We start from the raw sequence: 26062 nt of genomic DNA, 5'->3' as shown, positions 1-26062 counted from the left end.
ACATGAGATATTCAACACTTTATTATAAAATACACTTGTGTAGGACTTCCCCGGTGGTCCAGTGGTTAAGACTCCACACTTCCACTGCAGGGGGCACGGGTTCGGTCCCTGGTCCGGGAAGTTCCACATGCCCAGCAGTGCGGCAAAAAAATAAAAACAAAAAACGGTTTGCATCAGATGATTTTGTCCAACCATAGGCTAGTGTGTGCTCTGCTTGCTTAAGGTAGGCTAGGCCAAGCTACGATGTTCAGTAGATTAGGCGTATTGAATGCATTTTTGACTTACGGTATTTTCAACTTACCATGGGTTTATTGGGAGGTAAGTCAAGGAAGATCTGTATAGAGACAGAAGTCAGCGATAAGAGGGTCACATTATGGTGCCCGAGGTAACAAAACCAGGTTTTCGTCTAGTAGACAATCAGATCCTGTTAGCAAGGTCAATTTCGGGGAGGAAGGGACTACCTCACAACCCGCACTACCGGTGGTCTCATCACACGGTTGCATGGTTTGGTAGCTTTCTAATCCTACCGGGCTGTTTTCTCTCCAGCCAAGAGTTTCTTGAACTCCTGAAAGCGTCAGGCAGTGCTTTGAAAGTCACATCCTCCGCCCTTACCCAACAGCACTTATTTAAACACCTCAGCCGTCAGTTTCCCGTAGCGCAGGAGACCGGCCGCAGCAGAGGAAGCAAGGCGTGGCGACACATCTAGGGCCACACCCAGACCCACGACCCGGGCTTGAACGCGCCGGCCGCTCAGGGGCCTTTTCTGCCCTCAGACTCCAGAAACACGGCTCCCTATTGGCCAGGCGTGCACCAGGGCCCGCCTTCTGGAAGTTGTAGGGCGGCCTCCTATCTAACCCCGAGTGGCGGCCTCCTTGTGGGGCCATGGGGCTGAGAGAGGGAAGTGGGCTTCATTCTGTTCTCAGCAAACGAGGTTCGGGGTACGAGAGCCCTCTTACAGCGAGGTCAGGCCAGGAGGCTGGATTAGGATGGTCGCGAGACCCTTTGTCTGCTCGCCCCGGCGAAGGGGCGGGGCCGCGCCGGTTCCGCTCCGGAAGCGGAAGTGCGGGCACCCTGGGGTTCTGTCCAGTGAGAGTTTGGCCCGTGCGCCAGCCGTTCCTCCCGCCGGTTACATCTCGCCGTCTTTTCTGCCCGTGTCCCCTCGCCGGCCCCGCCATGCTGTCTCTAGATTTTTTGGACGATGTGCGGCGGATGAACAAGCGGCAGGTGAGGTTGGCCGCCCACTGTTCCCCTTGTCCCTTCGACGCTGCCACTGCGGTGCCCCGCGGACCTCTGGGCCCCAGTGTGAGGGCCAGAGCGGGTCGGACGCCTGGATTATTCCATCTCTTTGTGGGGTCTGTGTCCAGAGGTAGCTTTATCCGCCCCCTATTTTTAGCCGCTAGCTGATACGGGGCCTTATAAGGGCGGAGCGGGAAGCCTGGTCTTCACGTTCCATTGCCCCCCTCTGAGGCAGGGAAGCCAGTGGAAACCGTAGGGCTCTTTGTAAGTGGGAGTTGGGGTTGCTTATTGTTTTAGGCTTAGTAAGGCGGCAAACTCGTGATTTCTCCAGTCGCAGCGACTTCCGATGGATTCCGGCAGCTAGGTTTAGCAGTTCACCGCTACTCTGGGATGCTCCGGAAGGCGGTTGTAAGGCCCCAAAAAAGCCGTTTGGCTACTTTGAGCCCGTTACAACCTTTCTAGTACAGCTGGGTTTCAGCGGGCTGTCCTGACTTACTTGAACCACCTCCGAGTTCAGAGTTGAAACAGTTACTCTCCTTGCCCTTTAGTCCGCTTAGCATTAAGGTATACCTCAGGATCCTCGGGTATACCTCCCAGTGTTAGTGGTACAGGGATCCTGAAACTTCCATCTCCTGATTTTGTCCTTAAACCTTACTCCGTCTTGAACTTGCAGATCATATTCCAAATGGTACTGGGAACACTGTTGTAATTATTTAGTCATTGGAAAAAGTTGCTCCTTTTTGTCTTCTACACCAAGTGTGTCTGTAGAGCCCACTTTTGCTTGCCTCGGACCTTTTTACAGTGTTTTGATGTTAAGAATTGTCCTGATGTCACTATTAAAGGTTTTTCCCTTGGACTTCTATTATGCACTATTTATATTTACCATTTAGGGAAGAAGATATACAACTTCCCCTTACTCCCCTTCAGACCTTAGCTAGCTCAGTGCCACCTCTTCTTAGACATGTTTCCTAATTCCTTCAGTCATAATTGATCATTTTTTTCCCAAATTGCACAAAACGTTTCAGATTCTCACTTGTATAGTGTTTTTTCATCCATATCTGAATTTCTAGGTGCAGAGACATTGCTTTGAAGAAACTCTTCTTTTGGGCCTACTGTTTATTGTACCCTGTGCTAAGTACAATTAGAGAAATGCAAAGATAGATAAGACAGATTCTGCCTTCAAGGAGCATAAATATGTAGAAAATGACTAAGACAAAACAATAACTATTTTGAGCTCTTGCTATGTATGAAATGCTTTATATACCTGTGAGGTAGATAATGTTATTCCCATTATACAAGTGAAGAAAATGAGCAACCTCCCAGAGATTGTTAGGAAAGGATGTGAAGGATTGGATAGCATGGGGATGGGATGAGGGAAAGTTAGAAATGAGGTTTTACCTGCACATAATATCTGGGGGAAAAAATTGATACTGACTGTAGGTACCGAGAGCTAATTAGATGAAAAGAGGGAAACTAGAAGTTTCATCAAATGTCTGATTAATTTGAGTTGTAATTTTTTTTTCCTATCAGGTTCATAGAGGAATAGTTTAGTACAGTAAACTCCATCCAGGGGAATTCCCTGGTGGTCCAGTGGTTAGGATTCCACACTTCCGCTGGATGGGGTCTGGGTTTGATCCCTGGTCGGGGAACTGAGATCCCACAAGCCGCGTGGCGTGGCCAAAAAAAAAAAAACAAAAAAAACAAACCTCCATCCATTTAAAGTGTATCAGTTGATAAGTTTCTACAGTTATATACACCCATTACAATCAGGATACAGAACATTTCTGTCACCCACAAGATCCCTTTGTAGTTCATTTCTTTAGCACTTGGCAACCACTGATTTGCTTTTTTGTCAGTATAGATGGGTTTGCTTTTTTAAAAAAATATTTTTTTAATTTATTTATTTAGCTAGCTGCACTGGGTCTTAGTTGCTGCACACGGCATCTTCATTGCGGCATGTGGGATCTTTAGTTGCGGCATGAGGGATCTTTAGTTGTGGCATGTGGGATCTAGTTCCTCGACTAGGGATTGAACCCGGGCCCTCTGCATTGGGAGCATGGAGTCTTAGCCACTGGACCACTAGGGAAGTCCCTGGTTTGCATTTGATAGAAATGGAATCACAGAGTATGTATTCTTTTGAGCTGCAAGTTTTGATTTTTAACACCTTACTCAAGACTTTTGTTTACGGTATGTAATTTTTATTTTTGTCTGCTTCACAGTTTTCAAAATTAAAGTGTTTCACTACTTTCATGGCATCCAATACACTGTTGCCAGATTAATGTCTTCTCTCCTGCCCTCCAACCTTCAGTAGATCCCACTGCTTTGTAGGTTAAGTCCAAACCCCTTAGAATAGCATTTGAAGTAAGTCCCAGTCATTTTACAGTCTGCCATTTCTCACTGTTTCAGTCTTGTCCCAGTTTACTCTTCCTGCCTGTTTCATTTCACTGTGTATATGAACATTGTTCTATTCAAGCTTTGTGTACTTAACTGTCTTCAGAACTCCCCTTGTATTATTTCTGAGTCTTTGTGGACCTCCCTAGACTATTAGGTGATCTCTAAAGCCCTTTTAGCTGTTATGTACTATTCTATTTGTCTTCTCCCCTTTGCAGTATGGCTCTTTTACTGTAGTGTCAGAGCACAGTGTTCCTGAGGCTTTTCTTAATCCATGAAGCCCTGATTTGTAGTTTGCCTGTTTCTGTGGTAAATACTTCCAACATGGTTGATTTCAAGCTGCTAACATGACATCACTGAATGTGGAATTAGGAAGAAATGTGGTAGCATGCAACTGTAATTTCCACCTTACAGGTAAAATTTTAAAAATAATCTCAAGAACACAGATAATAGTAAAATGTAGTAAAATAGTTAGAAACTGATTTAGAGTATTTATTGACTTTGTTTTTAAAGTAATTTAATTGTACTAATTTTTAATAACACTGTGTTTAACAACCAGCTTGCAAGATTCCTGAAAATTTAGCAGGTTGGCTCCAGCACACCTCTGGTTGTAGGTTAGTTTCTTGATGCCCATTGAGGTAACCTTTGTGTGCAGAAAAGCCTGTTTAGAATTCTTATATTTAAAAACATAATATTCAATTTGTAAAAGCTAAAATTTTAAAACCAAGTTCTTAAACCTTTCAGAATCAGTTTTCAAATCTTATCCTATTTAAAGTCTAGCAGCTGGTGGGATCTTAGTTTCCTAACCAGGGACTGAACCCGGGCTCCCGGCAGTGAAAGCTCCAAGTCCTAACCACTGGACCGCCAGACTGGACCGCCAGGGAATTCCCAGGTCTAGCAAATTTTAACAATCACTTTTAAGGGCCTTTGAATATTTGGGCTAATTTATAAACAGACATCGTTAAAACATTAAATTTAACTTGTAAATTTAAAGAATTTCCTTTTTAAGAACATTGATTATTCAACAAACATCACTGCATACTTATATAATTTTTATAAATCTGGAGCTTAGGTTCTCCTAAATGTTTCAACATTTGAATATAAGATATAAATAGTAAGCTTTCTGATTAAAATAATAAATCTGGGCTTCCCTGGTGGCACAGGGGACACGGGTTCGAGCCCTGGTCTGGGAAGATCCCACATGCCGCGGAGCAACTGGGCCCGTGAGCCACAGCTACTGAGCCTGTGCGTCTGGAGCCTGTGCTCTGCAACGAGAGGCCGTGATAGTGAGAGCCCCACGCACCGCGATGAAGAGTGGCCCCCGCTTGCCGCAACTAGAGAAAGCCCTCGCACAGAAATGAAGACCCAACACAGCCAAAAATAAATACATAAATAAATAAATTTTTAAAAAATGGATGCCATTATTTGGCATCTATATTTAAAAAAATAATAATAATAAAATAAAATAATAAATCTACAATTGATTGTACATTTTAAATTGGAATTACAAACCTGACCTATTACTTTAATATTCCAAATTCTCTTAAATTTTACAAAAACTTAAGATACCAAATATGCACAGCACCCTTAACATAAAAGTATTAATACTATACATAATTTCCTTTAAGCATTTCTGTTCTTAATTATGAATTTTCCTGGAGTGAAAAGATGCTTATTCACTAAATAAGTATGTCATGCCAAGTAATTTTTATATTACTTTCATGTGTAATTCTCTGCTTGCTGAGAATTCTTAATGATCAGAGGATATTGGCCAGCATGTGACTAGATCCATGTTTGAGCCCTGATGGGACTAATCTGACTTTCACAGAATTTGCTTAAAGCTCCTCCTTAGGCCTTTTGCATTACTTGATTGAATTTTGCATTTCTTTGGATTTTAATTATCTGTATGTTTTCCTACCTAAATCTGAAGACCTTAGGACTTGGCATGATCCTTTCTTTTTATTTATTTATTTTTTAATATTTTGGCTGTGCCTCACAGCATGTGGGATCTTAGTTCCCTGACCAGGGATCGAACCCCTGCCCCCTGCAGTAGAAGTGCTGAGTCTTAACCACTGGACCGCCAGGGAAGTCCCTCTTTTTATGTTTTTCAGTCTCTTAGGATCCCTTAACTCTTTTTTTGTTTGTTTCTTAATTTATTTATTATTATTTTATATTTTGGCTGTGCTGGGTCTTCATTTTGGCACACAGGATCTTTGTTGTGGCATGTGGACTCTTAGCTGTGGCATGCATGTGGGATCTACTTCCCCAGCCAGGCATTGAACCGTGGCCCCCTGCATTGGGTGTGCGGAGTCTTACCCACTGGGCCACGAGGGAAGTCCCTCACTTAACTCTTTTTAAAAATTAATTAATTAATTAATTAATTAATTTATGGCTGCATTGGGTCTTCGTTGCTGCACGCGCGCTTTCTCTAGTTGTGGCGAGCCGGGGCTGCTCTTTGTTGTGGTGCGCAGGCTTCTCATTGCAGTGGCTTCTCTTGTTGCAGAGCATGGGCTCTAGGTATGCGGGCTTCAGTAGTTGTGGCTCAGTGGCTCTAGAGCGCAGACTCAGTAGTTGTGGCGCATGGGCTCAGTTGCTCTGCAGCATGTGGGATCTTCCCAGATCAGGGCTCGAACCCGTGTCCCCTGCATTGGCAGGTGGATTCTTAACCACTGAGCCACCAGGGAAGTCCTGCTCACTTAACTCTTAATGGCTATTGTAGTGATACCTGATTGAATTCCGGATATCTTTCGTAACTTTTTTTTGATGAATTGGCCTTCTGGTGAAGCACATAGAAGCCTAGATTTTTCCTAGACTTGGACCTAATATGAGTAAGTGCGCTGCGAATAGGAGGTATATACAGCACAGAGGACAGATCCATTACTCTTTTTGATTATTGAAAACTAATCTGGTCTTGTTTAGGATCAGGAAACTCTTTATCACTGGCAGGGTATCAAAATTCAGTAATAAACTGCCAAGTTTCAATGTAGAAATATCAGTCTCCATTATACACACAAGGAAATCACAAGTAAAATTATGTTAAAAACTGCACTTACTGTCCTCAAATATATTCTTCTTGAGCATCCAAAAATCATTCTTCATCCTGTATAACTTTGAGCAAATCTAGAACACAGTGCCATAGTAAGGATTAGGCATTTACTTGTTATGGCTCTTAGATACTTCATATTTTTTAGGGTTTTTTTTTTTCCCCATAGTATTCTCTCCATGGATATACAGACAAGCATGATTATTTATTCTCATGCCAGATGGCACAAGCCTCCAACAATAAAGACAAATTCCACTTAAGCAGAAATTATGACCATAACTCTTCAAAAGAGTTGTCTTTTGAGACTTCCCTGGCAGTCCAGTGGTTTAAGACTTTGTGCTTCCACTGCTGGGGGCACAGGTTGGAACCCTGGTCGGGGAACTAAGACCCTGCATGCCACGCAGCGTAGCCAAAAAAAAAAAAAAAAAAAAAGAGTTGTCTTTTCTGACTTCAAGGAAGGAGGTGAGGTAGAGTATCCAAACACAGAAAATGTTCATGGGGATAGAATGCTTTGTCTGAAAAATATGGCTTATCGGTCAGGGTTTAGTCTGGGAAGCAGAACCACTATGAATATTTTAGAATTAAGGGATTTATTATAGGAATAAGATTTTATACAACTGTAGGAGAAGCTGGATGAGTCAGGAGTCTAAAACAGAGATGCAGAATCAGAATGTCACTAACCAGTTCTTCTGTAGCACTGTTATGGGTAGATGGAAGCTTGCCATGGAATCTGGGGCTAGATTCCACATCTGGCTGGTGGAGTGGAATCACACCAAAGGAAAGTAGATGAAGTCTGTGGAAGGCTGTTGCCTCTACAGCTCGTTTCTGGATGTGGAGCAGGGGAATGGGAGGACAAACTGGATTCTGCCAGGCCTTTAAAGTCTGTCTCTCACCATGTCTAACCACAATGACCTTCAGCATAATAGCAGCTGCTTCTCTTTCACCTTCTGGGTCTTGGGCAGATTTCTCTTTTGCCAAATCTAATTCAGAACCATACATGGAGGGGGGTTTGGAGAAGCCTAGTTCTAGCTAAGCCAATTTGGCAAAACTACTGTAGTTTTCAAAACTATTATAGTCTACCCTTTGTCAGCTCAGCATTTACACACCTCTTTTAATCATATTTCACTTTTCAAATAAAGATAAAAGCAAGATTATACTTCTGTCTAATATGCAGCTTTCCTTTGTTTCTGTAATTGGCTACATGGTTGTAGCTGTCATCTTTCTTCTTAACCATTCCACATTCCTTTTGCTCTCAGCAAGAACCTAAGTTGGTCATAGTTTCTTGCCTTACGGCGTGACCCAAACCTTGATTATTAAAGGGTAATGTCATGAGGAGTCCTGCCTGAACTGGATTGTTATAGTTTTCACTAACTTTTATTGTAAGACATGGAAGTACTAAGAAAGGCCTCAGAGGATTCTTTATATTCCTGTATATTCACTTCCCTCATTATGTAGTAACAAACCTCTGTTTTTTTCTGATGGTCAGGGTCAATCCCCTTTGCCAGTAAGTAACCACCCCATTCCCTGCATTTTGGTTCCCTGGCATGAGTATCCCAAAGTGGCAAGGGGGCAGACTCAACTTCCAGTTTAATGGAACCACTGTGTCTCCTGGTGGAAGGAAATCTCCTTTAGGAGTGAAAACTTCTTTTTTTTGGCTGCGCTGGGCAGCTTGTGGGATCTTAGTTCCCCGAACAGGGATTGAATCCGGGCCATGGCAGTGAAAGCGCCAAGTCCTAACCACTGGACCGCCAGGGAATTCCCAGGAATGAAAACTTCTAAACCAGCAGAACCCAAAACTGTGAGGCTGGGAAGCTGAAATTTCACTAGCAGATTATTAGGGGTAGTAGTGGGAGGAGTCACTTCCATTCCCACCCTTTAATTCTGGACTGGTGAATCCTACTTACAGAAGAAATTGGTTGCTGATTAAGAGCATATACCACATACTGGAGGACATTAGACATTATCCCAGCCCAACAAAGTGTTGCTGCTGTCTAGCTGGTACTCTAGCTGTCCTCAAAAGGCCATTTGTATCACTCAGAAGATAGAAACAACACCAGTAATTGAACAGGGAAAAATTAAATACAAAGAATTGTAAACTGGTAAAAGATGCTCAACCACTGAGATGTGTAAAAGAGGACTCTTAAGGTGTTCAGAAATAGCATATGCAGAAAACAGTTATTACCTTCTAGGATAAGGGAGTGAACAAAGAAAGAACTAGCAAAATACCTCCCTCCAACCCCCTTCACCCCTTCTTAACCTGAGATGTAGACCTGTTTGGAGAGGGTGTGGCTGTCACAGGGACATGCAATGACATTTGCCAGAGCAGTGGGCTGGAGCTGGTCCATAGAAGTGGCCTGCTGGGAGGTTGAGAAATTTGCCAGAGTGTGTGTGGGCAGGAGCCAGTCTGTGATGGTCTCTGAGGTGAGTACTAGCAGACCTCCAGTACACAGATCCACTAGCTACTGGGTGAAATAAAAACACTCCATGGGAAGAGAAGCTCCTCCCACTCTTTATCACCTTGCAGTGGCCCTGCATTGCCTTTATTAATAAAACCTAACATCATTGAGCGAACTGGAAAAGGTGCCCTTGTTTATAGGCTCAGCCTAGTAACACAAAGAAGGATGGATTTGGTGCTGAGAGACAATAAATTGATAATGCATACTGTTCCACTGTTCTTTCAGGCCAGCCATTTAAGATGATGGAGGACACAGTAAGACCAGTGAAATTCATGACCATGTGCCCACTGTTGTGCTTTAATTACCTATAAGTTACCTGGTCAGAAACAGTGTTGTATGGAATACCATGATGCGGAATAAGGCATTCTGTAAGTTCATGGATGGTGGTTTTGACAGAAATACTGAGGACAAGGAAGACAGATCCATATACAGAGTATATTCTAGATAGAAGAAATTGCTGCCCCTTCCATGATGGAAGTGATCCAGTATCAGGAATGGTGGCATTGTTGGTCTTTGCACTTGGCAGTCTAGGCACTCATCATTGGCTAGAACCAAATTGGTCTTGGTGAGTGAAAGTCCACGTTGCTAACCTTCATCTTGGCTGCTACAGCCACTTTGATCATGAGTCCATTGGGTAAGACATGGATGGCTAGGGAAAGAGGGCGCTGACATCCACAAAACAGGTAATTTTATCCACCTGATTATTAAGATACTCTTCTGCTGAGGTAATTCTTTGGTGGGACACAAATATCTTCACATTCTATGTACCTACTTGGAAAGCTCCATCCACATACCTTTTCCCCAAACCTCTTATCTCTAACTTTCCAGTGATGTCTCTTCCAAGTCCCTGGCCATCCAGCCAAATTGCTGGTCACTCTTGAATCAGTGTAAATCCACACCTGTGGCCATCTCTCCATCCAGGAAAAGCAAACAATTATTGTATCACTTGAAGTTCTGCCCATGGGAGGATTTCCCTTCATCATAATCCTTTATGGTGAACCCTGAATGGGGATGTCATGGCACAGCTGTCTACTTTCAGTTGGTGCTAGATGGTTCATGTAGAACCATCATCTAAACACCAGGCCTAAAGTCTTCTTTAGTCAGCTGGTCATAGGGAACTCCCCATGGGGCAAGAGGTGTAAGCTGAGAGAGAAGAAGCAATGTAGCATGAGTAGGAGCCATGAGTATCTGAGTCACTTGCTCATACAACTTACTTGTGTCTTCAGGACCTGCTTGAGCCCAATCTTGTATATACTACTTACAATGGATGATGGAGTACTGCTGTGAATGCCCAACTTTATGACTTGGTGGATCTGGCAGCATCCAGTTCATGCTGAGGAGTTCAGGTTATATGGTAACTTGGTGATCCATGGTCTAGGGTTTAGTCTCTACTAGAATTCAGCGGCTAGCTGGAAGCTGTTACAGAGGAGGAGAATAGTTCTCCAAAGGATAGCATAGCTTTGCCCCCAAATTCAAAGACCTGTGCTGTTGTTCACCCGTAGAGGACTGCCAGAGGCTCTCCATCTGTCACATATTTCAGTTACCATGAGATCTTCTGGGTCTTATGGCCCAAGTGATAGAATAGCTTGTATGGGAGCTTGGACCTGTTGCACAGCCTTCCTCAAAACTGGATCAAAATTGGTTTACTAGGTTAGTAGATTGGAGTAGCACACCCAAATGAGGTATATGTTGCCTCCAAAATCCAAAGAGGTCCACTAGGCTTTAAGTTTCTTAGTAGTAACAGGAACCAGATGCAGCAACTTGTTCTTCGTCTTGGAAGGGATATCTTAACATGACTGGGGCTACTGAACTCCAAGAATTTTCATGCGGATAGGAATTTCTGTGGGATTTATTTCTCACACTCTGGCCACATATGTGTTTTACCAAGGTGTCTAGGTCATGAGGTTCAACCACCCAGTCTAGTCACTGTGATATCATCAATATAGTGAACATGTTTACTCTGTGAATGCTGGGCCAATCAAGGTCCCCATGGACCTTTATGATAGAAAGCTCTAGAGCTAATTGAGCCCTCAAGTAGGCCCTGCCACCAAAAGCATACTGCTTCTAGTGGTCTTATTCCTCTTGCTACAGGAGTCCTCAGGGATAGGAAACTGTCAAAAATGCAGAATGAGCCTCTTCTAAGTTGGAATTGCTAGAAGCTGATGATTGTCTTACTAAGACAGGGAACCTAACTTTATTTTAATCATCTAGACTTATTAAGAATATGTAACTTTTAGTTTTGATTGGTTATGCAGTTATTGCTACATGTAGTAGCATTGTTAAGGACTGATATTCTGCATTACAAGCTAAATTATGGTTTAAGCCTAGAATATCACTTGTAGCAAGAAATAGGAGTGGAGAGGACAGCAAGAGCCAGATCATGGAAGGCCCTGTATACTCAGAGGTTCAGAATTTATCCTATAGATAGAGAAGTTTTTGAGCAGACACCTCAATAATTTTATTTTCACTTTGCGAACAGTAATTATATATAGGTGGATGAATTAGAAGGATACAAGTCTAGAGGTAGGACTCTCATTGTTTCAGTAGTCTGGGTAAGAGGAGATGAGACATGAAGTAAGGCAATAGTCATAGAAATAAAGCCAATGGGATGGATGTGAGAAATGTTGGGGAGATAAAATTTAGAGGACTTGGGTGGATGGTGATACTAATCACCAAGAGAATGTGGAAGGAGGAAGAGATTTGAGGAAAAGGATTGAGTTCAGCTCTGGATGTGTTGAATTTAAGGTGTCTGTGTAACATCTAGGTGATTTTCAGTAAGTAATTGGATATACTTACCAATTGGATATAATTGGTCTGGTATGGAGAAGAGATTTGGGTGTCATCAGCATATATGTTGTAATTGAAACCATGAATAGACAAGATTGCGTGCAGAATGGAAAGAGAAAAGGGCAAAGGTTGACTCCTAGAACGCTTATATTTAATGGGATGTCAGAGAAGAGGTCAGGTCAGGGTCTGAGGTCGGTGACATAGAAACCAAGGGATGAGGGAGTTAGAAGAAAGTTAATCAAGTGCCAAGTGACTCAGAAAGACAAGGTAGTTAAAATAAGTTCATGAACTCCCTCTTCCGGGTTTTTTTTTTTAACTTATTGATTGATTGATTGATTGATGGCTGTGTTGGGTCTTCGTTGCTGCACGCAGGCTTTCTCTAGTTGCAGTGAGCCAAGGCTACTCTTCGTTGTGGTGCACAGGCTCCTCATTGCAGTGGCTTCTCTTGTTGCAGAGCACGGGCTCTAGGCACGCGGGCTTCGGTAGTTGTGGCACGTGGGCTCAGTAGTTGTGACGCATGGGCTTAGTTGCTCCATGGCATGTGGGATCTTCCTGGACCAGGGCTCGAACCCATGTCCCCTGCATTGGCAGGCAGATTCTTAACTACTGCACCACCAGGGAAGTCCCCCTCTTCTTGGTTTTTAATGAATAGTTTAAATAGGTAATATATTTACATTGTTCTCCCCAACCCCCACAAAAAAGTGAGAGTAACTTTTTCCTGTAGTCTCGCCAGCATTGTGTGTTTTCAGACTTTTAGATTTTCGCCATTCTAATAAATGAAAAGTAGTATCTCAGGACAGTCTTACTTTGTATTTCCCTCATTTTCAGTTTGGTTGAACATATTTTCATATGATTTTGAAGTTGTTTTTATTTCATTTTCCGTGAACTAGCAGTTCATAATCCTTTGCCTATTTTCCTTTTGGATTGTTGTTATTGATTTCTAGGAGCTCTTTATAGGAAGATTAGTCTTTATCATATATATTGTAAATATTTCTCCCAGTTTGTCTTTTGATTTAGCTTATAGTATAATTTGCCATGCATAGTTGTCGGATTTTTTTGGTTATTTGCTCTTTTATTTTGTTTTGGGTAGTCAAATTTACCCATCTTTTCTTCATGGCTTCTGGATTTCAGGTCAGTTTAAAAGACCTCCTTTACTTCAAGGCCTTTCCTACTTTGTTTTCTTCTATTACTTTTGTGAATATATGCTTTAAAAAAAAACAGCTTTATTGGGGTATAAAGTATAAAATTCACCCATTTTAAGTGTGTAATTCATGTTTTTTAGTAAATTTATAGGGTTGTGCACCTATCACCACAATCCAGTTTTAGAACATTTCCATCATCCCTGAAAGATCCTTCGTGCATTTTTACAGTCGATGCCTGTTTCCACTCACAGCCCCAGACAACCACTAATCTGCTTTGTATCTCTATGATTTGCCTTTACTAGACATTTTATTTTTTTATTTTATTTTTATCAACAATTAGCTTTTATTAAATCATTTTATATAAATGGAATCCTATAAAAATGTAGTCATTTGTAGCTGGTTGCTTGCTTGCTGGCTTTTTATTTTTGGCTGTGTTGGGTCTTCATTGCTGCACGCGGGCTTTCTCTAGTTGCGGCGAGCGGGGACTACTCTTCGTCGAGGTGTGCGGGGCTTCTCATTGCAGTGGCTTCTGTTGTTGTGGAGCACAGGCTCTAGGTGTGCAGGCTTCAGTATTTGGAGCACATGGCCTCAGTAGCTACAGCACGCAGGCCCTAGAGCGCACAGGCTTCAGTAGTTGTGGTGCATGGGCTCAGTAGTTGTGGCTTGCAGGCTGTAGGATGCAGGCTCAGTAGCTGTGGGGCATGGGCTTCGTTGCTTCGCAGCATGTGGGATCTTCCCAGACCGGGGATCGAACCCGTCTCCCCTGCATTGGCAGGCGGATTCTTAACCACTGTGCCACCAGGGAAGTCCCTGATTGCTTTCATTTCACATGATTTTTTTAAATTGTGGTAAAATACACATAACAAAATTTTCTATCCTAACCATTTTTTAAACTTTATTATTTATTTATTTTTTTAATGGAAATGTCGTTGATCAGAATGTTGTGTTTGTTGAGGTGTATAGCAAAGTGATTCAGTTATACACATATATATATGTATCTATTCTTTTTCAGATTCTTTTCCATTATAGGTTATTATGAGATATTGAATATAGTTCCCAGTGCTATACAGTAGGTCCTTGTTGTATCTTAACCATTTTTTCCTTGTTGTATCTTAACCATTTTTTAAGCGTAGAGTTCAGTAGTGTTAAGTACATTCACATTGTTGAACAACCCGTCTCTAGGACTCTTTTTATCTTGCAAAATTAGAACTCTGTACTCATTAAAAAACTCCCCATTCTCCCCTTCCCCCAGCCCCTAGAAACTACCACTGTACTTTCTGTCTCTGTGAATTCGGCTTTTATTGATTTTTTTCTCATTATTTGTTTTCTGTTTCACTGATTTCTGCTCTAAACTTTATTTCCTTCCTTGGTTACTTTGTGTTTAGTTTGCTATATTTTCTAGTTTCTTAAAGTGGAATCTTTGGTTATTGGGTTACGGTCTTTCTTTTCGAATATATGTATTTAAAGCTATAAATTTCTCTCCAAGCAGTACTTTAGCTACTACAGAATTTTTGACACGTTGTGTTTGTTTACACTCAGTTCAAAATATTTTGTAATTTCCCTGTGGTTCCTCTTTGAACCATGGGTTATTTGGGAAAAAATGTTTATAAGTATGTATTTGCGGGTTTTTGAAATTTCTCTCCAGTGCTGATTTCTAATTTAATTCTATTGTAGTTGAAGAAAATAGTTTGTATGGTTACAATCTTTTAAAATTGAGTCCCCTTTTAAAATTTGCCTAGAGCCTGGTCTCTGGAGAATGTTTCATGTTTGTTTGAAAAGAATGTGTATTCTGCTGTGTGGGGTGGAGTGTTCTATAGATGTTTAGTTGGCTGAGGTATTCAAGTTTTCTATATCCTTGCTGATTTTCTGTCTTATTCTATCAACTATTAAGAAGAGGATGTTGAAGTCTCTAACTTTCTATCCTGAGATAGATCCTACTTGGTCATAAGGTGTATATTGTTTGGTCTAAACATTTACTAAAATGTTAGATACTTTTTATGTCTATATCCGTGATACCATTCTGTGGTTTTCTTGTAACATCTTTATCTGATTTGGGTATCAGTAATGTTGACCTTCATAAAGTGAGTTGGAAAGTATTCCCTCTTCTGCAGTCTTCCAGAAGAGTCGACATAGTATTATTATGATTTTTTTCTTTAAATGCTCGGTAGAATTCATTAGTGAGTACTTTCTGAGCCTGGAGTTTTTCTTTGTGCGAAGGTTTTTAAATCGTAAATTCAGTTTCTTTAATAGGTCTGTTCAGGTCTATCTATTTCTTCTGCACTGAGCTTTGGTAGCGTGTGTATTTCAAAAATTAATATATTGGTATAAAGGTATTCACAATACTTATTATCCTTTTGATATTTGTATATTAATACAAATTAATAAGTATTAGTCTAGTGATGTCACCTCTCTCATTCCTTCCTGATATCAGTAATTCATATCTTCTTTCTTTTTTTCCTGATTAGTCTGGCTAATTGATCTCCTCAAAGAACCAACTTTTGGTTTGCTTTTCCTTACTGTTTTCCTGTCTTCAGTTTCACTTATTTCTACTCATATTTTTAGTGTTTCTTTTTTGTGAGTTACTTTGGATTTCATTTGGTTTTCCTAGTGTTTTAAGGTGGAAGCTTCATTTGGGAAATCCACAAATATTTGGAAATTAAACAGTGCATTTCTAAATAACCCATGGGTCAAAGGAGAATCACAAGGGAAATTGCAAAATATTTTGAACTGAATATAAACAAAAACACAACATATAATTTGAGACATTTCTGTTTTTCTTAACATAGGCCTTTACTACTATAAAATTCCCTTTACATACTACTTTAGGTGCATCCCACAAATTTTGAAATGTTGTATTTTTATTCTCTTTTGATTTCTTCTTTTACCGTGGGTGATTCAGAAGTGTTACTTGATTTCTAAACATTTAGGGGAATTTTTCAGGTATCTTTCTGTTACTGATTTCTATTTTCATTCCATTGTGATTGGAGAATACTCTTTGCATAATTCAAATCCCTTTCTATTTATTGAAACTTGTTTTGTGGTCTTGAATATGGCTATCTTGGTGAATGTTCTGTGTGTACTTAAAAGGAATGTGTATCTGTTGTTGTTGGGCAGAATGTTCTGTAAATATCAGTTAGGTCAAATTGCTTGGTAGTGTTGTTCAAATCTTCTCTATGCTTATTGATTTTTTTGTCTTCCTGCTGTATCAGTTATTGAGAGGGGGTGTTGACATTTCTGACTGTAACTATAGATTTGTCTATTTCTCCTATTCTTTTCCATTATAGTTTATCGCAGGATATTGAATATAGTTCCCTGTGGTATACATTATGCTATCCATAAACTTGTTGTTTATCCATTCTTTTTTTAATATATAAATTTATTTATTTATTTATTTATTTATTTTTGGCTGTGTTGGGTCTTCGTTTCTGTGCGAGGGCTTTCTCTAGTTGCGGCGAGTGGGGGCCACTCTTCATCGCGGTGCGTGGGCCTCTCACTGTCGCGGCCTCTCCTGTTGCGGAGCACAGGCTTCAGACGCGCAGGCTCAGTAGTTGTGGCTCACGGGCCCAGTTGCTCCGCGGCATGTGGGATCTTCCCAGACCAGGGCTCGAACCTGTGTCCCCTGCATTGGCAGGCAGATTCTCAACCACTGCACCACCAGAGAAGCCCCTATCCATTCTTAATGTAATAGTTTGCATCTACCAACCCTAAACTCCCAATCCATCCCTCTCCCTCCCCCTCTCCCACTTGGCAACCACTAGTCTGTTCTCTATGTCTATGAGTCTGTTTCTGTTTTGTACATAGGTTCATTTGTGCCATATTTTAGATTCCACATATAAGTGATATCATGTGGTATTTGTCTTTCTCTTTCTGACTTACTTCATTTGGTATGATAATCTCTAGTTGCATCCTGAAATAGTTTTTTATTGCTATGACTTCAGTTTCACTGAACTTTTCTTCTGTGATGTCTAATCTGCTATTATTCCATTCTGTGTGGTTTTCAGACAAGATTGGGTGCTTTCAGGGTGGTATGCTGTGTGGTTTTCACTTCAGGCATTTTCTTTTTCATCTCCAGAGGTTTGGGTTGGGTCTTGGATATATTTTCTATCACCTGAATCTCTATTTAATGTGCTCAGTCTTTCCCCTACCTTTTATTTTTATTTTTTTTGCCACACCACACAACTTGTGGGATCTTAGTTCCCTGACCAGGGATTGAACCTGGGCCACGGCAGTGAAAGCGCTGAGTCCTAACCACTGGACTGCCAGGGAATTCCTGTTTCAAGGCTTTTTTAAAAGGCTTTGTTAGGCAAGTCCAGAGTAGCCTTCGGTCTAAGGTTAATTTTGCACCACAACTGAACAATAACTTTTGAGTATGCTATCCAAAGCCCATGTGTTATGAACATTTCCACTCTGGCTGGTGGAAACAAATTATCCCTGCCCCATATGAGCTTTTACAATTGTCCTGTCTGCTCCTTTTAGTTGGTTCTTTTTCCGTCCTTGGTACTTCCCTGAAATGCATGTGCTGATCATTGCTGATCATCACTCAGCTGAAGACTTGAGAAGAGACCCTCTGTAGATCTTTGTGTAGTTCTCATTTCTGTACTGCCCTACAATCTAAGTTGCCTTCACTTCCCCAAACTCCCAGTTCTTTATCCTCAAGTCAAGGAGACTTCTAGGCTCTGGCTACATTTCTGTTTTGCCCTGTGGCCTGGAAACTATCCATTCTGTAAATTGGAGCAATTGTAGGGCTCACCTTGTTTCTCCTTTCATAGTCCTATGCTACCTGGACACAGTCACATGTCCAGTGTCTGAAAACCTTTGTTGCATATACTTTGTCCAGTGTTTTAGTTATTTCAGGCAGGGAGGTAAATTTGGTCCCTGTTCCTCCACTTTGGCCTGAATAGCATATATTGGAGATTATCTATGTTGTGTGTTTCAGTAGTTCATGTTTTCTATTCCTGAGTAGTTTTCCATTACTTGGAAATGTTGTAATTTATTTATTCACCTGTTGATGGACATTTGGGTTTTTGTCTTTTTTTTCCCCAATTTGAGGCTGTTACAAATGAAACTGCTGTACATGTGTTGTGTTTTCATTTGTCAGATTTTTAAAAGATTTAATGGATTTTTTAAAATGAAAATTATCTTATTGGTATTATGCCTGTTTAGACTATTCAGGAACTTTTGTTATTGTTGTTAATCTTTTAAGATCCTCACTGGGACTATCAGTGACTTTATTGGACCATAATAACAGTGTCTATTCTGAATGCACTTCAATTTTTCCAACACCATCAGTTTCACTTGTACCTGCTGTCCATGTATCTGCCTCTAATGCCCTAGCTTCTATTGCTGCTTCTTCTGTGAGTTAGAAACCAGGGGAATTGTGGTTATGAATTAATGAGTCTCTTAGTTTGAGGTCGCAAGGTAAGTGGAATTTAAGACTTAGGCCAATGGCTATTTTGTAGCTCTGGGACACATTTTTGCTTCCATGGTCACTTCTGTCTTCGCTTGAGATGGCTAGAAGTCTGACTTTTATGGAAATATCCTATATGTTGAACTTCAAGTATCTCTTACAAGAACAGGAAATATAATGGTATATTTGATAACTAAAGGACAAATGCACAGTATATAATTTCCAGATTATGGCTTGTTAAATTATAATATTTAAACTTACTATCAGCTTTATTTTGCTGAATTTTCTGTTGTAGGTTTTTCTTAAATTCTTGTTATTTATTACTTACTGTGTATTTTAAGTTGTCATGTGGATTATTCTAGTAATGGAACTTTTGGGGGAAGTCTCCACACACTACTTCCTAAAAGTGCAAAAGAAAAATAGCACACACAGATCTCCCTATACCATAGCTACCAAAAGATATTACATAGAGCTCTGACTATTTTTAATAACATTCTTTTCTAGTTACACCTTGAACACTGAGGGATATAATGTTCCAGTCACTTCTTAGAAAAAATAATGGGGCTATTCAATTCTGTGGTTATTATTCTACATATGTCACAATGTCTTATTAATAGTTAGCTTGATGTAGCCAAATGGTATGAGAAGGTTAGGTAGCTGCCACCTTATTTCTGCCAGTACCCAAAAAAGCACTTCTTTCTGTACATTGATTCTGTATATTCATTAGCATTCAGATATAGTGGCAAAGAAAGCAGGGGCTAGGGAGGCAATATGTTTGTCTTTTCAGTAAAGATTTTTGTCACAAAAAAGGGGAGAAAAGAAAGAGAAAAATAGGACATTTTCAAACTTGCTCAGGGAGAATATTTGTTTTAGCAAATAGTGTGCTTTCTGTCTAGGTTTTGGCTCACAGACTGACTTAGCAGTATGCAAACAGGCACCTTTTAAGGAACATTTGCCAGTTAAATGTATTGAGGGACTTTTAACCTCTTTCTCTAATAAGAATGATGAGGATGATCTTGATGATTAGATGCATTTCACAACAATGATTCTATAGCAAAAAGTAGTATTACATGTCTGAAGAAAAAAAGAAGGGTAATTGTAGTGACCTCCTTGCAGGGACAGAGAAAATCACGATTTTTAAGTCTTTCATTTTTCTTTTAAAGAACAGTTATTTTAGGGACTTACCTGGCAGCCCAGTGGTTAAGACTCTGCACTCCCAATGCAGGGGGCATGGGTCCCATCCCTGGTTGGGGAACTAAGATCCCACACGCTGCATAGCACGGCCAAAAAAAAAAAAAAAAGAACAGTTATTTTATTAGATATTGCACACCTGTTCTGACAATGCTACATCTGTGCCCTTCTGAAAATGGAAAGATTTTCCTCAACGAAACAGATTTGAACTGGCCAACATGTAGCTATTTTTAGTTTTATTTATTTCAGTGTGAATTTTTTATGTTTTGCTGGAGAAATATTAATATGGTTGATTATGGGATATTGCCTGCTTGGGGTGTTATGTGCTATATGGTATGTTACCTTTTCAAAATCTGGCCAATTCTGAATTACGAAGCATTTCTGACCCCCAAGGATGTTAAATAAGGAATCATGAAACTATATTTTGTAGTTTTTATGGAATCCCACAGCCCTTCCTAAAGTGATTCTAGATCAGGGCCCATAATCTATTGTCTTAACCAGTACTATAGGTGGCTTTTTTAGCATGGGAAGTTTGGAAAATAGAGCCTTTAGCTGAATTCCTGACTGCTGATCCATAGGTTGACCATAATCACTTCTTAGAAGCTAGTTTTCCTACTTTTAGCCTCTCCCACTCTACTTCCTCAACTCTGTCTTTGGAATAAAAAGACCACTTTTTGTCTTTTAAAAAGCTATCATCTTGAGGTGGAGTCAAGATGGCGGTGTGGGAAGACGTGGAGTTAGCATCTCCCTACAACTAGGGTGCCTGCCAGCTGCTGGTGGGGGACTCTGATGCCCAAGGAGACGGAAGGAACCCCAAAGTGAACCAGTAGGATGTAGGGGGACTGAGGGGGGAGGAGAAGTGGAGGCCAGAGAGGATCAGCGCCCCTGAGGCTGGAGGGATCAAGAGAGGCAGGCAGAAGGGGCCCCCAGAGAGAGCAGGAGAGGAGTGGAGGGCGATTGCCCTGCCCACTCAGGCACAGGGAGCCTGCTGCGCTCCCAGGCCGGTCCCCTGCTCTCCAAAGCCCACTCCAGGCCACATGGGTTCTTGAGGGCATATGAGGGAGGCCTGGGAGATCAGGAGAGGCAGGCGGGAGGGGCCCTCTGGGAGGAGCAAGAGAGGAGCAGAGGGCGATTGCCCTACCCACTCAAGCCCAGGGAGCCTGCTGGGCTCCCAGGTGAGGCCCCTGCCCTCTGAGACCAGAGGTGGGGGCACGCCTGGGACCCTTCTGTTCCTTGAGCCTGAGGCCCACCCCCCACAGCCCCCAGGGCCTTTTCCAGCCCTGTGGGTCCTGAGCATTGGCCCCACCCACCACGCAAACCTCACCCCTGCTTAGGCCCTGCCCCCCACAGCCAAGACTTCCCCCCCCTTTTTCTTTTTCCCCTCCTCTTTTTTACTATTGTGGTATTGATGTACCTTCTGGTGGTTGATTCATCTATACTTTTATTTTTATATTCTTCCTAACGTATCTATTAGGTTCCTAGTCTAATTTTATTTTTTACTTTGTTACTGTTTTTCGGTTTTTTGTTTGTTTCTTTTTTGTTTTTTTTTTCTACGCCTCAGGCGGCTTGCGGGATCTTGGTTCATGAGCCCAGGGTCCGGCTGAAGCTCCTGCAGTGGGACTCTGAGTCTGAACCACTGGACTAACAAGAGAACCTCAGACTCCAGGGAATATTCATCAGAGTGAGGTCTCATGGAGTTCCTCATCTCAGCACCAAGACCCAGCTCTACCCAATAGCCTACAAACCCCAGTGTTGGAAGCCTCAGGCCAAACAACAAGTAAGACAGGAACACAATCCCACTCACAAAAAATTAAAAAAAAAAAAAAAATGAGCCGGAAAAAATATGTCACAGATGAAGGAGCAAGGTAAAAACCTACAAGACCAAATAAATGAAGAGGAAATAGGCAATCCACCTGAAAAAGAATTCAGAGTAATGACAGTAAAGATGATCCGGAATCTCGGAAATAGAATGGAGGCATGGACTGAGGAAATACAAGAAATGTTTAACAAAGATCTAGACGAACTAAAGGACAAACAAACCGAGATGAACAACACAATAACTGAAATGAAGAATACACTAGAAGGAATCAATAACAGAATAACTGAGGCAGAAGAACGAATAAGAGAGCTGGAAGACAAAGTGGTGTAAATAACTGCAGAGGAGCAGAATAAAGAAAAAAAGAATGAAAAGAATTGAAGACAAGCTCAGAGACCTCTGGGACAACACTAAACGCACCAACATTCGAATTATAGGGGTCCCAGAAGAAGAAGAGAAAAAGAAAGGGTCTGAGAAAATATTTGAAGAGATTATTGTTGAAAACTTCCCTAACATGGGAAAGGAAATAGTCACCCAAGTCCAGGAAGCACAGAGAGTCCCATAGAGTATAAACCCTAGGAAAAACACACCAAGACACATATTAATCAAACTAACAAAAATTAAATTCAAAGAAAAAATATTAAAAGCAGCAAGGGAAAAGCAACAAATAACATACAAGGGAAACCCCATAAGGTTAACAGCTGATTTTTCAGCAGAAACTCTGCAGACCAGAAGGGAGTGGCAGGAGAGGGCAGACAGCAGAAGCAAGAACTACATTCCTGCAGCCTGTGGAACAAAAACCACATTCATAAAAAGATAGACAAGATGAAAAGGCAGAGGGCTATGTATCAGATAAAGGAACAAGATAAAACCCCAGAAAAACAACTAACAAGTGGAGATAGGCAACCTTCCAGAAAAAGAATTCAGAATAACGATACTGAAGATGATCCAGGACCTTGGGAAAAGAATGGAGGCAAAGATCGAGAAGATGCAAGAAATGTTTAACAAAGGCATTGAATAATTAAAGAACAAATAAACAGAGATGAACAACACAATAACAAATGAAAAATACATTAGAAGGAATCAAAAGCAGAATAACTGAGGCAGAAGAGCGGATAAGTGACCTGGAGGACAGAATGGTGGGGAACAGAATGAAGAAAAAAGAATGAAAAGAAATAAAGACAGCCTAAGAGACCTCTGGGAAAACATTAAATGCAACAACATTCGCGTTATAGTGGTCCCAGAAGGAGAAGAGAGAGAGAAAGGATCTGTGAAAATATTTGAAGAGATTATAGTCGAAAACTTCCCTAACATGGGAAAGGAAATAGCCACCTAAGTCCAGGAAGCGCAGAGAGTCCCAGGCAGGATAAACCCAAGGAGAAACACGTGAGACACATAGTAATCAAAGTGGCAAAAATTAAAGACAAAGAAAAATTATTGAAAGCAGCAAGGGAAAAACGACAAATAACATACAAGGGAACTCCCATAAGGTTAACAGCTGATTTCTCAGCAGAAACTCTACAAGCCAGAAGGGAGTGGCATGATATACTTAAAGTGATGAAAGGGAAGAACCTACAACCAAGATTACTCTATCCGGCAAGGATCTCATTCAGATTCGATGGAGAAATCAAAAGCTTTACAGACAAGCAAAAGCTAAGAGAAATCAACACCACCAAACCAGCTCTACAACAAATGCTAAAGGAACTTCTCTAAGTGGAAAACACAAGAGAAGAAAAGGACCTACAAAAACAAACCCAAAACAATTAAGAAAATGGTCATAGGAACACACATATCGATAATTACCTCAAACGTGAATGGATTAAATGCTCCAACCAAAAGACACAGGCTTGCTGAATGGATACAAAAACAAGACCCATATATGTGCTGTCTACAAGAGACCCACTTCAGACCTAGGGACACATACAGACTGAAAGTGAGGGGATGGAAAAAGGTATTCCATGCAAATGGAAATTAAAAGAAAGCTGGAGTAGCAATACTCATATCAGATAAAATAGACTTTAAAATAGAGAATGTTACAAGAGACAAGGAAGGACACTACATAATGATCAAGGGATCAATCCAAGAAGAAGATGTAACAATTATAAATATATATGCACCCAACATAGGAGCACCTCAATACCTAAGGCAACTGCTAACAGCTATAAAAGAGGAAATCGACAGCAACACAATAATGGTGGGAGACTTTAGCATCTCACTTACACCAATGGGCAGATCATCCAAACAAAAAATTAATAAGGAAACACAAGCTTTAAATGACACAATAGACCAGATAGATTTAATTGATATTTATAAGACATTCCATCCAAAAACAGCAGATTACACTTTCTTTTCAAGTGTACATGGAACATTCTCCAGGATAGATCACATCTTGGGTCACAAATCAAGCCTCAGTAAATTTAAGAAGATTGAAATCATATCAAGAATCTTTTCTGACCACAACACTATGAGGTTGGAAATCAATTACAGGAAAAAAACTGTAAAAAACACAAATACATGGAGGCTAAACAGTGTGCTACTAAATAGCCAAGAGATCGCTGAAGAAATCAAAGAAGAAATAAAAAAATACATAGAAACAAATGACAACGAAAATACAACGACCCAAAACCTGTGGGACACAGCAAAAGGAGTTCTAAGGGAAGTTTATAGCAATACAACCTCACCTCAAGAAATAAGAAATATCTCAAATAAACCCTACACTTAAAACAACTAGGGAAAGAAGAACATGGGAAACCCAAAGTCAATAGAAGGAAAGAAATCATAAAGATCAGAGCAGAAATAAATGAAATAGAAACGAAGAAAACAATAGCAAAGATCAATAAAACTAAAAGCTGGTTCTTTGAGAAGATAAACAAAATTGATAAACCCTTAGACTCATCTAGAAAAAAAGGGAGAGGACACAAATCAGTGAAATTAGAAATGAAAAAGGAGAAATAACAACTGACACTACAGAAATACAAAGGATTATAAGAGACTACTACAAACAACTATATGCCAATAAAATGAACAATCACGAAGAAATGGACAAATTCTTGGAAAGGTACAACTTTCCAAGACTGAACCAGGAAGAATTAGAAAATATAAACAGACCTATCACAAGTAATGAAATAGAAACCGTAATTAAAAATCTTCCAACAAACAAAAGTCCAGGACCAGATGGCTTCACAGGCGAATTCTATCAAACATTTAGAGAAGACCTAACACGGGTACGTCTCAAACTGTTCCAAAAAATTGCACAGGGAGAAACACTCCCAAATTCATTCTACGAAGCCACCATCACCCTGATACCAAAACCAGACAAAGATACTACAAAAAAAGAAAATTACAGGCCAATATCACTGATGAACATAGATGCAAAAATCCTGAACAAAATACTAGCAAACAGAACCCAACAGCACATTAAAAGGGTCATACACCATGATCAAGTGGGATTTATCCCAGGGATGCAAGGATTCTTCAATATATGCAAATCAATCAGTGTGATACACCACATTAACGAACTGAAGGATAAAAACCATATGATCATCTCAATAGATGCAGAAAAACCTTTTGACAAAATTCAACACCCATTTATGATAAAAACTCTCCAGAAAGTGGGCATAGAGGGAACCTACCTCAACATAATAAAGGCCATATATGACAAACCCACAGCAAGCATCATACTCAATGGTGAAAAACTGAAAGCATTTCCACTAAGATCAAGAACAATTCAAGGATGTCCACTCTCACCACTCTTATTCAACATAGTTTTGTAAGTCTTAGCCACAGCAATCAGAGAAGAAAAAGAAATAAAAGGAATACAAACTGGAAAAGAAGAAGTAAAACTGTCTCTGTTTGCTGATGACATGACATTATACATAGAAAATCCTAAAGATGCCACCAGAAAACTCCTAGAGCTAATCAGTGAATTTGGTAAGGTTGCAGGATACAAAATTCATGCACAGAAATCTCTTGCATTCCTATACACCAACAACGAAAAATCAGAAAGAGAAATTAAGGAAACACTCCCATTTACCGTTGCAACAAAAAGAATAAAATACCTAGGGAATAAACCTGCCTAAGAAGGCGAAAGACTTGTACTTAGAAAAGTATAAGACACTGATGAAAGAAATCAAAGATGACATAAACAGATGGAGAAATAGACCATGTTCTTGGATTGGAAGAATCAATATTGTGAAAATGACCATACTACCCAAGGCAATCTACAGATTCAGTGCAATCCCTATCAAACTACCAATGGCATTCTTCACAGAATTAGAACAAAAAATTTTACAATTCGTATGGAAACACAAAAGACCCCGAATAGCCAAAGCATTCTTGAGAAAGAAAAATGCAGTTGCAGGAATCAGGCTCCCCGACTTCAAACTATACCACAAAGCTACAGTAATCAAGGCAGTATGGTACTGGCACAGAAACAAATATAGATCAGTGGTACAAGACAGAATGCCCAGATAAACCCGTGCACATATGGGCACCTAATTTACGACAAAAGAGGCAAAAACATACAGTGGAGAAAAGATAGCCTCTTCAGTAAGTGGTGCTGGGAAAACTGGACAGCTGCATGTAAAAGAATGA

The 26062-nt window shown here is 40.5% G+C and overlaps 1 protein-coding gene across 8 annotated transcripts in view; it reads left to right on the top strand.

The window, feature by feature from the left end:
• Positions 1–867: 867 nt before the first annotated feature.
• Positions 868–26062, top strand: part of SEC11A (SEC11 homolog A, signal peptidase complex subunit) — a 50431-nt gene continuing 25236 nt past the window's right edge. Inside the window, exon 1 of one of the 8 annotated variants that reach the window (XM_068558372.1) lies at positions 868–1224. In XM_068558372.1, the coding sequence (XP_068414473.1) occupies positions 883–1224 (342 nt within the window). In that variant the 5' untranslated portion in view covers positions 868–882. Of the gene's footprint in view, positions 1225–9472; positions 9495–26062 lie in introns of those variants that run through there. The other 7 variants (XM_068558340.1, XM_068558381.1, XM_068558332.1 and 4 more) reach the window with 7 other exon arrangements.

This window comes from Eschrichtius robustus, chromosome 1 (genome assembly GCF_028021215.1).
Source record: "Eschrichtius robustus isolate mEscRob2 chromosome 1, mEscRob2.pri, whole genome shotgun sequence".
NCBI classification, from domain to species: domain Eukaryota; kingdom Metazoa; phylum Chordata; class Mammalia; order Artiodactyla; family Eschrichtiidae; genus Eschrichtius; species Eschrichtius robustus.
Note: the sequence above shows the minus strand (reverse complement) of the source record. Positions and strands in the feature narration are given on the sequence as shown.